Source organism: Quercus suber, unplaced genomic scaffold (genome assembly GCF_002906115.3).
Source record: "Quercus suber isolate HL8 unplaced genomic scaffold, Cork oak 2.0 scaffold_28, whole genome shotgun sequence".
Classification (NCBI taxonomy): domain Eukaryota; kingdom Viridiplantae; phylum Streptophyta; class Magnoliopsida; order Fagales; family Fagaceae; genus Quercus; species Quercus suber.
The window spans coordinates 1463762-1482459 of record NW_027069493.1 but is presented as its reverse complement, the minus strand read 5'-3'; the positions used below and the strand labels follow the sequence as shown (position 1 = coordinate 1482459).

Here is an 18698-nt window from a genome sequence, read left to right as displayed (position 1 = left end):
TGAGAGGATATTAAGGTAGTACAAGAATATGTGGGTAAGGGTCCTATATATGTGGAAGATAGGAGTTTGTATGTTTGGCCAAATGTTTTAAATGTGTTCTATCAAAAAAAAAAAGTTTTAAATGTGGGGTTAGAGTTGCGTACATAAGATTGACAGTTCTATTGATTACTCTTGTCTTTGCCATATTTTTTGGCCTTACTTAGTTTATTGACTTTTGTGTGTTTGAGTGTTTCACATTTTATTTGAGTTCTACTCCTACACAAAACAAATGTATCGTATTTTTCACACCCTCTTATCTTCAATTCACTTGAGTCCACCATGACTAATGAAAAGGAAATTTTTTTCAAAATTTTGGTGAAATTTTCTTTTCTACGCTGATTTAGTTAAAATTCTGTATGTTAGTGATCATTATAGTATCTTGAAAAAAAAAAATTTATTTTAAGAATTAAAAGATCAAACATCCAAAAGTTCCTTTTGAAATTTCAAATGATGATTTGATTATGAATTTTAACCAAAGTAATTAAAATAACTAAACTCTTGACACAAAATTTTTTAATTAGAACATTAATTGTGATAAAAGCAAGATTTTGGATACTAAAATGCTAAAATCCATTGAAAAAGTCTTGTGATCTTATTGTCCAATGGCATATGCTTCCTTGTGGTTCTAGGTCTTACTATCAATATATATTATAAGACCATAATTAATATTCCTTTTTTTCGTTTACATTTCGTGGCTAAATTGAATAGTTTTTTTTTTTTTTTCCAAACACAACTTTTAAACCTCTTAAAGAATGGTCCTTGAATTTAAGTTGGTGGCTATCTAGGTAGGTGTCGTCAAGTTAAAGCATATAGTTTATAGCATTGAGAAGCCAGCAAATGTACGGAAATTGCACTAGTTAGAGCATTAACATCTGGAATGTCATAAAAGTTATATTTTATACCCTAAATGCTAATATTTATCTGCAAGTATTTTTTTTTATTATTATATTTTTGCTGAAAAATGCTAATTTCACATACATGTCGTAGTTAATTTTCAAGAAATGCTATGTTAACAATATTTTCACAATATTTTCATAACAAATCTTAAATGGCAGGTTGTTATTAGTTGTTATGTGTAGGTAAAAAAATAATTTAAGTTATAGATTCAAATGATGATTTGATTATGAATTTTAACCAAAGTAATTAAAATAACTAAACTCTTGACACAACATTTTTTAATTAGAACAATAATTGTGATAAAAGCAAGATTTTGGATACTAAAATGCATCCATTTAAAAAGTCTTGTGATCTTATTGTCCAATGGCATATGCTTCCTTGTGGTTCTAGGTCTTACTATCAATATATATTATAAGACCATAATTAATATTCCTTTTTTTCGTTTACATTTCGTGACTAAATTGAATAGTTTTAGTTCTAAACACAACTTTTAAACCTCTTAAAGAATGATCCTTTAATTTAAGTTGGTGGTTATCTAGGTAGGTGTCGTCAAGTTAAAGCATATAGTTTATAGCATTGAGAAGCCAGCAAATGTATGGAAATTGCACTACTTAGAGCTTTAGCATTCAGAATGTCAAAAAGGTTTTATTTTATACCCTAAATGCTAATATCTATCTGCAAGTAATTTTTTTATTATTATATTTTTGCTGAAAAATGCTAAATTCACATATATGTTGCAGTTAATTTTTAGAAATACTATATTTACAACATTTTCACAATACTTTTACAACAAATCTTAAATGGCAGGTTGTTACTGATTGTTATGGATAAGTAAAAAAGTAATTTAAGTTACGGATTCAAATTAGAATGAATAACAATTTAACACATATAATTTATTGTGAAAATATTATGAACGTAAAACTCCTCTTAATTTTCTCCAAAATAAGTTTGAACTTTGCTAATGAGTCGGGTCGAATTTAAGTCAAAATGAGTCATTTTATTATTTATACCGTCTAAAAACGGATCGGGTCAATTGAAGTGCCACCATATAATACTACTGTATTTTCTTCTTGTCAAAAAATTCGAATTTGAGTAGAGTATAATTATTTGTTGTATTCACTCAAAACAGAATATACCTTTATGTGCTGTATGCCTTATTGGGATCTACTCAATGGAAGATGGTTCGGGTATCAAAATTAAGCAACCATACGAGCTACAAAGTCCAACCTTCAATGTAAACACAACTCATTCAAAACTTTGTTAAGACAATTGACAGGCTTTCATAAAAGATGCTGCCTCTCTCTCTCTCTCTCTCTCTCTCTCTGTCATAAAAGAACCGGGAAAATCGGCTACATAAAAATTTTCACACGCTAGGATATGCTTGTTGCTGGAAGAATATTCCAAGGACAAAACCTAGGAACTGGTGCATGCTGGAAAAAATTGACATGTCGTTTTAAGAGAAAAGCAATAGTACTGTAAAACATGGAAAATTAGTATTTTAATGCCAGCAGATAGTACTATTTACTAGTATTTTGTATTTTTTTTTTCATCGATGCGAAGGACTGGAGGTGATTATTATAAATGTATAAATACACTGATGGATACTAAAGTTTATGTATTAAACGTGTTGGGGGTGTTTGGTACAGTTGTTTAAACAATAATTTTTAGTATTTAAACAATGAAGTAAGTGTTTTCACAACATTTTTTAACATATATTTATTTCCACAACATTTAAACAATAACAAAAATCTCTAACCAAACAAGCATGAGAGATTTCAAATGAGTGGTTTTTGAATTTTAAAAAAGAGCATTATTGATTAACTTACACGTATTTTTACAATATTTTTTAATTCATACATATTTTTACAACACTTAAACAATAATACTAAAATACTCTAACCAAACGGCCTGAGAGATTTCAAATGAGTGGTTTTTGGATTTAAAAAAAGGTTACTTTTGATTAACCTCCGGATAATGATTTATCAATTAACATTTTTTTTTAATTGAAAAATGGTACATATGTTTGGGCATGTAGGGGAACAACCGGTTTTTATTGGCACGTGTTCACCAAAAAAAAAAGTAGGCATGTTTAGGTTAGGTCGGTGTGGATTATGATGGGAACATGATTGCCTTATTGATCAAATCAGCAGTATGGCATGCTAAAGTTAATTAGGAAAGTACGATAGGAACTTTTTCTATCATTGATCAACTTGGAAATCTGACCAAGCCAAGCTTCATCTTCTTCAACTTTGTCAAAACAACATTACAGGAACTGTTGCAAAGGGTTTAGAGAATTAGTATGCCCTTCAATTGTAGGGCAACCCATCTGCAGCTGGACATATCGCCCAGAAGGAACTAGCTGTACAGGGTAGTCCAAATTCATTTTACTTTGGATTTCATGCGCAATATTGCCAATTGTGGAATTTTTCATAAACATTTGCACCCAATAATGTTAGGGCTGTTTCAATTCAATTTGAGATCTAAGGTAAAAACTTTAATCAACCTTCGTTGATCACTTTTTCAAACAACGAAGTAAAAATAAAACCAAAAGACCCTACTCTTTGAAGACATTATGCCTATAGTCAACATTATACCAAAATCCATTTTTATAAAGAACGAAAAAAAAAAAATTTAAAAATTGCTTAATTGAGTGTGATGGATGGAAGCTTGCGGCAATCAACGGAGCGTGTGGGCAAGGGGTGACTGGCGTGCAATCTAGGATGTTTAATTAATGAGAAAAAGTTAACGAATACTTTAAGAATATTAGTTTATGAAATAGTTTTTAAAATTTTTTATAACTAATTTTTTTACAATTTTTTATATTTCTCATATAAGTGATATTAAAAAAAATTTTAAATGGTCTATTAACAAATACCCTAAAGGCACTTGTTAACATGACCCTTAATTAATTTGTTATCTTTCAAAATTTAAGATTTAATTTGTACATTAATTTTAAGACTATAAAGTTTAATTTAGAATATACCTAAATTATAGAATTTAAAATGAAATTTTTCCAAATTTTTTACACACCAATAATAACTTATCAACTTAATAATCTATGTAATTATGTGTGAATAAATATATATTTGTAGACATATATTTTTGTTTAGTAATATATCAATTTGATTATTCTAATATAATACCAACTCTGTAATATGCGTCGAAAGTTATTGTAGGGACTCAATTTGGATTGACCCTGAATATGAATGGGTTTTTAGCCCAATCCAGCCCAAACAATAAATTTATAAAGAGTGGGTTAAAGGTTTAGGTGCTGGCCGTCGATCACCATGCATGAACTTTCTTTTATAAAAAATACTAAGAGTTTCTTTACAAATGGGAGGATGCTCCTCGGCCCGTGGCCGAGGAGACCCTTTTCTTCTTTCTTTTTTTTTCCCCTCCACCCTTTTACTTTACTTGCTTTTCTTATATAGTTTTCATCTGCCTATCTCCTTATTCCATCTGTTGATCATCCATTTGCCTTTCTTCTGGCCGTCCGTCCCATCAGAGGCCTTATCAGTACTCAAGTGGTTCACTCTGATCGACGTTGCCCTGCCAAGGGGTTACCTCCCCATTAATGCGGCCAGGGGGGTTAGTTGAATGCATTAAATGCGAGGGTGACAGCTTACTTCGGGGTTAGTCTTTCCCAAAAATCATCCTTGTCAGGCCGAGGATAAGGAGGTCCTCGGCGTGGATTGAGAAAAGAGGCTTTCCCCAATTTAGCCTTGGATAGTCTGTGTTCCTTGGCATGAGCCTTGGGCCTACTATGCGATGGGCTGTGGTTATCAGGCCCACGGGCCCCACAATTATATATTGTTGTTGTTCAAATTTTATTTCTCCCAACTATTGAATTATTAAATAATAAAAAGATTAATTGTAATACTAATATGTGACATTCATTTAAATTTTTCTTTTTAAATCTATAATATGTGACAACCAATATTTGCATACTCAATGAGTCACAAGCCAAATTTACAAGACTGTCCATTACGTGCACGACAGGAACATTTGACATATATAGCGACATCAATTACAGCTCTTTGGCATTCAGCCAAAAAACAAAAAGGTACTAATTAGAGCATTAACATCGGTCTCTAAATTAAAAATATACTATCATTTTACTATTTTAAAAGTTACATTATCTATTATATTATATAGGTTGTTATTAGTTGTTATGTGTAGGTAAAAAAATAATTTAAGTTATAGATTCAAATGATGATTTGATTATGAATTTTAACCAAAGTAATTAAAATAACTAAACTCTTGACACAACATTTTTTAATTAGAACAATAATTGTGATAAAAGCAAGATTTTGGATACTAAAATGCATCCATTTAAAAAGTCTTGTGATCTTATTGTCCAATGGCATATGCTTCCTTGTGGTTCTAGGTCTTACTATCAATATATATTATAAGACCATAATTAATATTCCTTTTTTTCGTTTACATTTCGTGACTAAATTGTATAGTTTTAGTTCTAAACACAACTTTTAAACCTCTTAAAGAATGATCCTTTAATTTAAGTTGGTGGTTATCTAGGTAGGTGTCGTCAAGTTAAAGCATATAGTTTATAGCATTGAGAAGCCAGCAAATGTATGGAAATTGCACTACTTAGAGCTTTAGCATTCAGAATGTCAAAAAGGTTTTATTTTATACCCTAAATGCTAATATCTATCTGCAAGTAATTTTTTTATTATTATATTTTTGCTGAAAAATGCTAAATTCACATATATGTTGCAGTTAATTTTTAGAAATACTATATTTACAACATTTTCACAATACTTTTACAACAAATCTTAAATGGCAGGTTGTTACTGATTGTTATGGATAAGTAAAAAAGTAATTTAAGTTACGGATTCAAATTAGAATGAATAACAATTTAACACATATAATTTATTGTGAAAATATTATGAACGTAAAACTCCTCTTAATTTTCTCCAAAATAAGTTTGAACTTTGCTAATGAGTCGGGTCGAATTTAAGTCAAAATGAGTCATTTTATTATTTATACCGTCTAAAAACGGATCGGGTCAATTGAAGTGCCACCATATAATACTACTGTATTTTCTTCTTGTCAAAAAATTCGAATTTGAGTAGAGTATAATTATTTGTTGTATTCACTCAAAACAGAATATACCTTTATGTGCTGTATGCCTTATTGGGATCTACTCAATGGAAGATGGTTCGGGTATCAAAATTAAGCAACCATACGAGCTACAAAGTCCAACCTTCAATGTAAACACAACTCATTCAAAACTTTGTTAAGACAATTGACAGGCTTTCATAAAAGATGCTGCCTCTCTCTCTCTCTCTCTCTCTCTCTCTGTCATAAAAGAACCGGGAAAATCGGCTACATAAAAATTTTCACACGCTAGGATATGCTTGTTGCTGGAAGAATATTCCAAGGACAAAACCTAGGAACTGGTGCATGCTGGAAAAAATTGACATGTCGTTTTAAGAGAAAAGCAATAGTACTGTAAAACATGGAAAATTAGTATTTTAATGCCAGCAGATAGTACTATTTACTAGTATTTTGTATTTTTTTTTTCATCGATGCGAAGGACTGGAGGTGATTATTATAAATGTATAAATACACTGATGGATACTAAAGTTTATGTATTAAACGTGTTGGGGGTGTTTGGTACAGTTGTTTAAACAATAATTTTTAGTATTTAAACAATGAAGTAAGTGTTTTCACAACATTTTTTAACATATATTTATTTCCACAACATTTAAACAATAACAAAAATCTCTAACCAAACAAGCATGAGAGATTTCAAATGAGTGGTTTTTGAATTTTAAAAAAGAGCATTATTGATTAACTTACACGTATTTTTACAATATTTTTTAATTCATACATATTTTTACAACACTTAAACAATAATACTAAAATACTCTAACCAAACGGCCTGAGAGATTTCAAATGAGTGGTTTTTGGATTTAAAAAAAGGTTACTTTTGATTAACCTCCGGATAATGATTTATCAATTAACATTTTTTTTTAATTGAAAAATGGTACATATGTTTGGGCATGTAGGGGAACAACCGGTTTTTATTGGCACGTGTTCACCAAAAAAAAAAGTAGGCATGTTTAGGTTAGGTCGGTGTGGATTATGATGGGAACATGATTGCCTTATTGATCAAATCAGCAGTATGGCATGCTAAAGTTAATTAGGAAAGTACGATAGGAACTTTTTCTATCATTGATCAACTTGGAAATCTGACCAAGCCAAGCTTCATCTTCTTCAACTTTGTCAAAACAACATTACAGGAACTGTTGCAAAGGGTTTAGAGAATTAGTATGCCCTTCAATTGTAGGGCAACCCATCTGCAGCTGGACATATCGCCCAGAAGGAACTAGCTGTACAGGGTAGTCCAAATTCATTTTACTTTGGATTTCATGCGCAATATTGCCAATTGTGGAATTTTTCATAAACATTTGCACCCAATAATGTTAGGGCTGTTTCAATTCAATTTGAGATCTAAGGTAAAAACTTTAATCAACCTTCGTTGATCACTTTTTCAAACAACGAAGTAAAAATAAAACCAAAAGACCCTACTCTTTGAAGACATTATGCCTATAGTCAACATTATACCAAAATCCATTTTTATAAAGAACGAAAAAAAAAAAATTTAAAAATTGCTTAATTGAGTGTGATGGATGGAAGCTTGCGGCAATCAACGGAGCGTGTGGGCAAGGGGTGACTGGCGTGCAATCTAGGATGTTTAATTAATGAGAAAAAGTTAACGAATACTTTAAGAATATTAGTTTATGAAATAGTTTTTAAAATTTTTTATAACTAATTTTTTTACAATTTTTTATATTTCTCATATAAGTGATATTAAAAAAAATTTTAAATGGTCTATTAACAAATACCCTAAAGGCACTTGTTAACATGACCCTTAATTAATTTGTTATCTTTCAAAATTTAAGATTTAATTTGTACATTAATTTTAAGACTATAAAGTTTAATTTAGAATATACCTAAATTATAGAATTTAAAATGAAATTTTTCCAAATTTTTTACACACCAATAATAACTTATCAACTTAATAATCTATGTAATTATGTGTGAATAAATATATATTTGTAGACATATATTTTTGTTTAGTAATATATCAATTTGATTATTCTAATATAATACCAACTCTGTAATATGCGTCGAAAGTTATTGTAGGGACTCAATTTGGATTGACCCTGAATATGAATGGGTTTTTAGCCCAATCCAGCCCAAACAATAAATTTATAAAGAGTGGGTTAAAGGTTTAGGTGCTGGCCGTCGATCACCATGCATGAACTTTCTTTTATAAAAAATACTAAGAGTTTCTTTACAAATGGGAGGATGCTCCTCGGCCCGTGGCCGAGGAGACCCTTTTCTTCTTTCTTTTTTTTTCCCCTCCACCCTTTTACTTTACTTGCTTTTCTTATATAGTTTTCATCTGCCTATCTCCTTATTCCATCTGTTGATCATCCATTTGCCTTTCTTCTGGCCGTCCGTCCCATCAGAGGCCTTATCAGTACTCAAGTGGTTCACTCTGATCGACGTTGCCCTGCCAAGGGGTTACCTCCCCATTAATGCGGCCAGGGGGGTTAGTTGAATGCATTAAATGCGAGGGTGACAGCTTACTTCGGGGTTAGTCTTTCCCAAAAATCATCCTTGTCAGGCCGAGGATAAGGAGGTCCTCGGCGTGGATTGAGAAAAGAGGCTTTCCCCAATTTAGCCTTGGATAGTCTGTGTTCCTTGGCATGAGCCTTGGGCCTACTATGCGATGGGCTGTGGTTATCAGGCCCACGGGCCCCACAATTATATATTGTTGTTGTTCAAATTTTATTTCTCCCAACTATTGAATTATTAAATAATAAAAAGATTAATTGTAATACTAATATGTGACATTCATTTAAATTTTTCTTTTTAAATCTATAATATGTGACAACCAATATTTGCATACTCAATGAGTCACAAGCCAAATTTACAAGACTGTCCATTACGTGCACGACAGGAACATTTGACATATATAGCGACATCAATTACAGCTCTTTGGCATTCAGCCAAAAAACAAAAAGGTACTAATTAGAGCATTAACATCGGTCTCTAAATTAAAAATATACTATCATTTTACTATTTTAAAAGTTACATTATCTATTATATTATATTATTTTGTAATACACCCAACATCTCATTTCTTATTTATCTCATCTATTCATTAAAATAATAATTTCACCAACTCTTTCTCTCTCTTCCTCTTCATAAAAAATAATTAAAAAAATCCAACCACCAATAGGAAAAAAAATAACCACCACTGCCATCAACACAACCAAACCACCACCATTAGCCCACTCTTCCTCTCCATTTCATTGTATCTAAAAGATTACTGCCACCATAAAAAAAAAATATATATATATATATATATATATATAATCCAGCCAACAAGTAAAAAAAAAAAAAAAAAAAAAAAACTAACCACCATTGTCATCTAGCAAACCCACCAGCCAACAACCACCACCACAATACCACAATAGCCACCACCATGCCAACCACCAAAACCCATTTTAAAAAACCACCAAAATTGCCACCAATAACAACACAAAAAAAAAAAAAAAAAAAAAAAAAAAACACCACACACACACACACAAGCACAAGAAACCATGAAAACCACCACCAACAACCACAATCACAAGAAACAGCCACCATAAGAACCACCAAGAGAGAGAAAAAAAACACAAAGAAACCCATCATGTCAATCTCGTTGACAACCACACCACCACGCCGATCCCCACCTCACCACGCCACCATGTTGATCAGCAAGCCCATTACCCATGGTAGCAAACCTAAGACTAAAATCCACCAACCTATGACCTAAACTGACCATGGTAGCAAACCCACCCACGACTACAACCAGAGAGAGAGAGCAACAGAGAAGAGAGAAAACGGAGAGAAGACAGACAGAAAGAAGGGGAGAAACAGAGAGAAGAGGGAAAGAGAAGTGAGTGAGGAAAAGATAGATAAGAGAGAGTGTCAAAATAAATAATGATATTTAGAAGTGTATTGTAACAGGATTGTAAAAATTTTATCAAATAGGATGGCATTTGGGTTTCCCCAAATCTGTGGAAGTATGTCTTGGCCAGGGTGGACCATGATGGAGAAAAATGAAATCGCCACTTAGATTAGGTCTAGGAATCATAAATATAACGTCCTTTGTGGAAGGACTGGCTTTTACCAAAGCAAGTGTCCAAAGTTTCGGTATAGGGATGGGAAGGTGTTAGACACCCAACCCCATCTAAACCATTAGTCGGCTTCCACTCATTGTGTTCTAAATCTTAATCTTATTAAAGGCAGCTTTAATACATCATCCTAACTCACAAACTCCTTAGCATGCATCTAAGGCATACAACATGGCATCAATTATCCCAAGCCTAATCATTCATCTATCATGGCATTGAGCAAACATATCCAAGGACAGAAAGCATTGCATGGCAAATCAAACAAGCATGTTTATGACATCCAAACATCAGAGGCATGGCATTCAACCTAAGCATATTCATATTATTTAATTAAAAAAAAACTGTATATTTAAACCAATGCATGTATATAATGCATATGAATGTTCGTGGTGAATGCATGTTCATGGTATTCACATAACCTAGAACCCTGTATAAACAATTAAAAGGCCAAGCCTGTGTATGAGTACACATGCATGAAGCATGTGCACATAGACCTTGAGCATGCATGCGCATACGCGTGTATGCGTATGCATGCCCTAGGATTTTTCATAGTCTTTCTTTTTCAAAAATAGTTTATATGGTCCAAAAAATAGTTATATTTTCCATAAATACTTTCCTCAAGTCAAATTTCATTTAATCGGGCCCTAAACCAACCTCTGGCTCTAGAATTCTTACATCATTGGGGAATAGGAGCCCAGGTTGTAAAGGGTAAAAAATGCAATGTCTACACTAGGTAATGCATGTATTTGGTGGTTTGATGCTAAAAAAATAGTATTTCTGGAGTTTACAACCCCAAATACTAAAGCTTTAACCTCTTGGCATATCCAATGTCAAAGAAGGAAATGAAGGGAACGAAATGGATAATTGCATTGTACGTGAAACTCATCAACACAAATGAAGTCAATGGAGCCCAATTCGTGGACTTGAGTTAAGAAAATAACCTCTAAGATGATTAGATGTGGGACTTTCTTTCTTGATGGTCTTTCATCAAAGCTAATTTAAGTAAGACTAACTGGAGATTAACTTTTTTTTTTTTTTAGAATTAATGTATGGTGGAAAGCTAAATGAAAAATTATTATATAACAAAGCTTCACTGGACATAACCTCATGATCTCCTACATAAGATTATGTTTTCTTACATAATTCTTTTAAAAAAAATTGACCACGTAAACAATTTTTATATAAATAATTAATGTACATTTTTTTTAATATAGGAATTAATGTACACCTATTGATAGTTAATCTGTGCATTTACTTCATTAAAACGTTCAGTGAACTAATATTTTGGAAAAATGCCACAGCCACATGTGGCAGAGTATAAGGTTATGCCGTATGGAACATTCCTTGATACTCTCTTCATTTAAGCTTCAACCTTAATAAAATTTGCATTTATATCATACTATTAGATCTTTGAATGCACCAATTGAGTAAATTCACATATTATGATATTAGGGAAATAAACCTTTTTTTGTAGAAGAATATTAAGGAAATAACCTAAGTTTTTGTCATGCGGCAAGTTTTTTGATACTCTTCATTTAGTGTTACACCTTAACAAATATTGCATTTATGTTAAAATATTGAGTAATACTACAGTTAAAAACTATTTTATGACATTTTTACAAATTATTGGTGTGATAGATTCTTACTGGTTCTCATTTGGACTTGCCACTAAACATCACTTTTTACTTATCCATAACTATTCACCATGTTAACAGTTTGTGAAATAGTTTGTCGCTTTACCATTTTTCTTATATATATATATATATATATATATTGCTTTTAATGGATTATATTTCATTGGACATAGTACTCAACCAATTGTGCTCTCTCTATAGACTATCTTAATTCATTGTGTTAGAACTTAAAATGTTATTCTATAAAGGCAATACCTTGTACAATATTTTACACAATTCAATTTATAGACTTTACCCTAGTAATAGAGCCTAGACTCCAGAAAAACCCTTTTCCATTTCTTAGTTGTTTTGTCACCTCAAACCAAGGTGGTCGATACCGTACCGGTACCGGCCGTACCGGCCAGTACATACCGTACTGGCTGCATACCGGTATCGAAACATCAACGTTTCGTACCGGTTTAAATACCGGCCGTACCGGCCATGTACCGGCCATACCGGCCAATTTCGAGCAATACCGGCCGGTACCGGCCGGTAAGCCGGTACAGAAAAAAGTTTTTTTTTTTTTTTTGAAGTTTTGTAATTTTTAAATTTTTTTTAGGGCAGAATGATAACTTATTTGTATTAAATTATTAGTACTATTTGTTTTCTTAGTATGCAATGATAACTTTTAAGCTTTTTATTTTTTATATTATGTTTTTTTCTTTTTCTTTTAATTGATACTAAAGTATAAAATCATGAATAATTAGTTCTGAATTGAGGAAATGTTTATCAACGAAGCCATCTCCGTCAGAATCAATGCTCTGAAATGCCTTGGCCACCTCAGTTTCAGAAATTCCTGAATCCAAAGCCTTCAGGGCTAACTTGTACTCCTCCTGGGAGATTTTCCCATCTTTGTTGGTATCATATTTATTGAAAACCCATCTTAACTCTTCCACGTTTGCCTGGAAATTACCACTTGATGACATGCTCTTGCTAGAGCGTTGTCTTTCCTTGGAGATGCTTGGCCTCTGGGCTGGTTTTAGTGAAGGTTTTCTTGAAACTCCATATTGGAAATTCAGAAAACTCAAGTTCGACATTATTAATATGATTAAAGGAGCTGTGTTGCAAGAAAAAGTCACACAGAGAAAAGATAGTTTACTTTTACACTATCAAAGACCATTCATCCTTCATATATATATATATATATATACAAGCTTTGAAATATTCGTCCCTTTCATCTTATAAGAAAGAAGATTGTGCTCTAGTTTATTCTCATTCTCATTCTAATTAATTTGTAAGAACGCGTACAAACAATCACTTTCATTTTTTTTTTTTTCTTTTTCTTTTTCTTTTTGGTTAACCACTTTCATTTTGCCACTTGCCTAAAACTTCCATTCTAAGTTCGTGGACATTATCACCAGAGAGATAAAGAAGAAGTAGGCTAAATTAGTGCGAGGTTGACGCAGAAAAAAAGATATTCTCCCTAACAAGTTGAAACGCGTCTTGTTGATTCTCCCCTCTTGCCACACGGCGAATAAAGCAGAAAGAGAGTCTATTACGTATATAGGAGGATCTTCAACCGTTCACCGCCTACAATCTAATATTATATATGTGATTTTAAAATTTCAATCATTATCCCAAAAAAGTATTATAACCAAAATTATCAAGTTAATAAAATTAAAAAAAATTAACAAAATTTTGCTACAAACTTGATTGTAGCCTAACTACAACTGTTATTAAAAAATTAATGTGGTTATATATTTTAAAATTTTACTTATTAAATTGCATGGTTTTAATGTTTTTAATACACTTGTTACCACCGCACACCCCTGATGTGGTGGTCACTTTACAAATATAAATGTTTATAAGTGCTTGTGAAGTGTGAGGGGTAAGAGCCAAGGTTCAAGTCTCCAGAATGGAGTTTCATACACATATACACTTAGATTAGGCTATAGTAGAATTTCTATCTTGTATATAAAAAAAAAATACACATGTTAAATATTGTATTAATTAAGTGTTATTTATTATTAGATTCATAAACTTATTTTTTATGCATAATTCTAAACTATAAAAATTTGAAATTTAAATTTGATTAATGACGTAACTATTGATCTATGGAGGATATAAGAAAAAAAATATAATTAAATTAATGACAGATTTTTCAAAATTTACATTTAATTAAAAAATATTGAGTGGAGTTGTAGGCGTACGCTAGCTATAACAAAGTTTGTTGCCACAAACTTTGTTAAAAAAATATCAATCGCATCCAAGAATGAACAAATTTATGTGAAAACTATTTTCTTCTTAAAAAGAAAAATAAAATGTGATAACCCCAAATAAATTCACAACTATAAAATCAATCATGATATCTTTTCAACTTTATACCCAAAACTTGAGTGAATAACAAATACAAAATAACAATCCTCTAAGAATTAATATAAACTCCTCTATCTGTGATTGGACACACCAAAAATTCTTTCTAGCGGAAGTGGAAACCCCCAATCTCCTTGCATGTCTTCCGGCTGAAGAAAGAATACTTGTTTTTCTTTGCTCCCATATAAATGCACTACACCCCCTTATTTTTTAGACTTACGTCTCTCACCCTCTGTCGATGGTAGGAGTGGAAATTTTTTTATCTATATCCATATCCATTAAGCCATCTATTATCCACCTAATTTGGGTAAGCTTTGACCCAACCCAATTAAACATTTGGGTTAAATGGGTAAAGACCCATTAGGTAAAATAATTAAATGAGTTTTAATGGGTAAACCTATTGAGTACTCTTGGTAACCCATCTTTATTTATTTATGTTTTGACAGCAATTAATGTTTTTATGGGAAAAAAAAAACAATTAATGTTTTAATAGTTTTTTTCATTTTTCATAAAAATTGTGTTAAAACTTTCTTAAAATGTATTGTTAATCAATGCCTTAATGACACTCGTTAGCGTGACCCAAAAAGTAATAAGAAAAAATAATTTCTAAACATAGCTGCCATACTCCATGCGCCCTCCGTCTCCTAAGAGAAAAATTAAACCCTAACGAGAAATTTTCTTATTGATTTTTTTGAATTTTCTTCTCACTTACATATCCTAAGATTGTCTGGTTCCTCTAACTCTCTCTTTCTCTTTAGCCAAGATCTCAACCTCCCTGTCTCTCTCTCTTTCTTGTGCAATGATCTTGTCAAAATGGCTTCAGGTTGGTCATTTCTTCTCTCTCATCTATTTCCGATTTAGATCTCAATCTTGTTGTTCATTTTCTTCATTTTCTTCATCCTTTGCTCTCGATCTGTGTTTGGATCTGTGATTATGAATTTTCTTCTTTCTTTGCTCACAATTTGTGTGTTTTGATCTTTCTATGGATGTTTGTTTTGACACCAGGAGATTCTCTAGTGAATTCAATGCTGACTTCTGTATGAGGCAAAATTTTAAGCCAATTATAAAATGGCACATCAAAATTCAGTGGCAAATTTTAAATTAATGTCATTAAATTAATTAAATCAAATGATGACATGTGTCATCCAAATTGATATTATATTGACATATTGAAATTTGCCACATGTCATTTGCCTCACAAGATAAAGATAAATTTCCTATTCAAAATTTCTGGATAATTATCTTTATAAATAAATAAAATAAAGATAAATTTTCTAATCAAAATTGATAGATAATTATTTTTATTAAAATAAAATAAATAGAGATAATTATTTATCTTTGTTGATCATTATCTTTATCAAAATATGATCTTTATCAAAATAGATAAATAGAGATAATTATCTCTAAGAAGAATTTAGGCAAATCAAAAGTCTACTACATACTTTCAAGTATATCAATTCGAAATGGAACTTATCCTCTAAAATCACTAGAAATAGAGGACATCCCCTCTCATTTTCAACACCAAGTTTTCAAGAGGCCTAAGCTCTAGAGAAATTCTGTCTCAAGAATCTTTGAAGAACTTGAAGAACATTCGAATGGCTTGAAGAACTTGATGGACAATAAATCTCTAATAAGCTCAAAGCTAGAAATTTATTGTGAAAACCGATCAATCCATCTTCCGATTAAAGTTAAGAAGATTTCTTGTTCGAGTCAAGTTCAAAGAAGATAGAATCAGAGGGTATTCTTTTGTAAAAAAATTGAAATAGAGATTGTACTCATTATTCATCAATAAAAATTTATATTTGCAAACCATATTTCTTTTCAATTGTTTGATTTTTTGTAATTGAGAAATTTTGTGTTTACAACTTCATCTCCTCCATCATCTCCTTCGGCGAATCCCTCGTCTCCGACTCTAAATCTAGCACTGAAATCATCTTGTGGTTAAGAGGTTGTTCACTTGTAGAGCCATTTTCAACCCTCAATGACCTCTATGATATTATCATGATGGCCAGTATCTTGTTTGTTTCACGAGAAAATTGAGGAATATATAAGTTAACGTATTGTTTGGCTCAAGAGAAAATGTTGGAAAATATAAGTCAAGTACGATGTTTTGAACTTTCTCTTAAAATAATTGACCTTTTTTATTATTATTTTTTTTTTTTAGAAAATGTAGTCCTAATTGTCCAATGGGTTAAATGGGTTGGTTGGAGATTAAATAGGTTGGCTTAAATGGGTTGGGTGGGTAATAGATATTTAATTTATATTATATTATTAATAAATGGATAATTGGGTAATGCTGTATCCAACCCGTTTATGACCCAACCCAAAACCTATCCAACTGATAAATTTGACCCACTTTCCACATGTCATTTGGGTGTTTGAAATAGATTAATTTTATCAATTAATTTTTTAAATAAATAAATAAACGGTAGAGAGTACAATTACACTTAAAAAAAATTTTGAAAATTGTAAATAAAGTAAAAGAAAATATAAACTGAAATTTTAAACAAAAACAATAAGACCCTTAGAGCATCCGCATCCGGTTTTCCTATCCCATCTTATTTTACCATCCTAAAAACTTACTTTATCAATTATACCATACCATTTTACAATATCCTAACAACCCAAAACTCTATTATTTTTACCATTTTATTAAAATATTATTTTTTTAATCTTTTTTTATTATTTATTTCCAACGTCCTGCCAAAATCACCAAAAACCACATTCTGCAAATCAGAACCAACCAAAAACAAAAAAAAAAAAAAAAAAAAAAAAAAAAAAAAAAAAAAAAACCCCACATCCCCAGCAACCTGCAACCAAACCCGGCAAAGAGTACCAACCCCAGCAACCTGCAACTAGCCACTGCCAGCCACCACCACCGGTGGCAAAAAAACCCACAAATTCTCAACCACCGTGCACCCTTTGTGACCCATTCCAAACGCACCTGAGACCCACGGCCACACCCATCTGCAACCCACGAAACCTCACCTGAAACCCACGAAACCCACGGCCACACCACCTGAGACCCACCCACCATACCAAAACCCAGCAAGCCACAAATCACAAAACTGACAATCTGATCTCACCTCACAAATCATAAAAGCAGCAACCCAAACCCCACGAATTCGATCTCACCTCCAATGCCCACGAGTCCGATCTCCACGCCGATGCCCATGAATCCAATCTCACCTCACGCCGATCTCCACGAATCCGATCTCACCTCACGTCGATCTCCACAAATCCGATCTCCACGCCGATCTACACGAATCTGATCTCACCTCACGCCGATCTCCACGCTGATGCCCATGAAGCATCTAACTTATCGAAGAGAGAGGAGCATCGGAGAGAGTCTTGAGTCCGAAGAGAGCAGATGAGAAAGAGAGAAGGAAGAGAGAGAAAAGAACAGAAAAAATGAGAGTGGAGAGAGAAATTCCCGGGTTAAAAACGCCTCAAGTATTAAAAAATTAATTTTTTTTTATAACATTCAGCTACAGTACCATCTTACATTTGAGATGGTACTGTAGCTATATCTCAAAAATATTTAGCCTTTTAGCATATGACATTTCCGTTGCTGATCAGTATTTGGGCTTGAATGCCAATTGTGCCTTGCATTTGGCATATAGGAGGCCCGCTGCTGATGCTCTTAGTAATCAACCTCAACCGGATTGTTTGTTAGGTGCTCACTGCTCAGAGACATTTTTTGTACGAAAGATATTGCCCTAATATTGGGCTGACCTATTTGTCATCAAAGGAATTGGGTGAGCCATCTGTACCTCATGGACGGCCCATTTCTTGTCATGATTGGGCTCCTTTAGGAACCATTAGAGCTTGAGTAGCTAGCCCCTTTAGTGATCAATTGTTGTCTAAGGTAAACGCACCTCTCTTTGACCCCGGTCCCTCTCTCTCCCCATAGATTTCACGGATTGAGGCTAATACACCTAGCAATTACCACATGGATGTAGGGTCAAATAGTCAATAAGGCAAAATAAATAAATAAGTTCTATTATTATTTTTTAAAATTTACATCATTAATTTTTACATCTCATATAGATGTGGTAATTGCATGGTACAATAACTCTAACTATTGCACAAGATCCAAATATGAATTTCATTGAATTCATTTAAAGTTAACTGCCATTTTCTCAATCTAATCCACACAAAGGGCAAGGATTCCCTATCCTGGGGTGACATTGGAAATGGGAAGTTTAGCTTTCAAAGTGCTTACAAGTTACAACCTTGCAAATCATGAGCTTGTCTCCTACTTGAACCCCATCAATCTTAGTTGGGTTTGGAATAATATTCAAGTTGGGGTAAAAGTTACGTATGTAGAAAAACTAATAAACTTAAGACTCGTAGATCTTTGATAGGGAACCAAAACCCTTTAGGTTGATATAAACTTTAGTAATTTTTTATGAGGGACCCAAGAATGGAAGCTAGCTCATATATTCAATGTTTGAAATTCATGATTGAGTGTGGTATTTATAAAAGAGAGTATTACATTCTCTTTCATTTTTCCAAGGTGTGACTCTCAGTCTTTCTCACAAAATAAGTCTCACAA

General features: G+C 32.4%; 1 protein-coding gene across 1 annotated transcript; it reads right to left on the bottom strand.

Annotated features, from left to right (window-relative positions):
* Positions 1-12507: 12507 nt before the first annotated feature.
* Positions 12508-12864, bottom strand: LOC112034873 (calmodulin-like protein 30). The gene has a single exon (XM_024067683.2). It carries the CDS (start codon positions 12862-12864, stop codon positions 12508-12510), a length of 357 nt encoding a protein of 118 aa, XP_023923451.2.
* Between the last annotated feature and the right edge of the window lie 5834 nt (positions 12865-18698).

Excerpts from the sequence above, each read along its gene's own strand:
- LOC112034873 (XM_024067683.2), bottom strand. The coding sequence starts at position 12,864 with ATGTCGAACTTGAGTTTTCTGAATTTCCAATATGGAGTTTCAAGAAAA.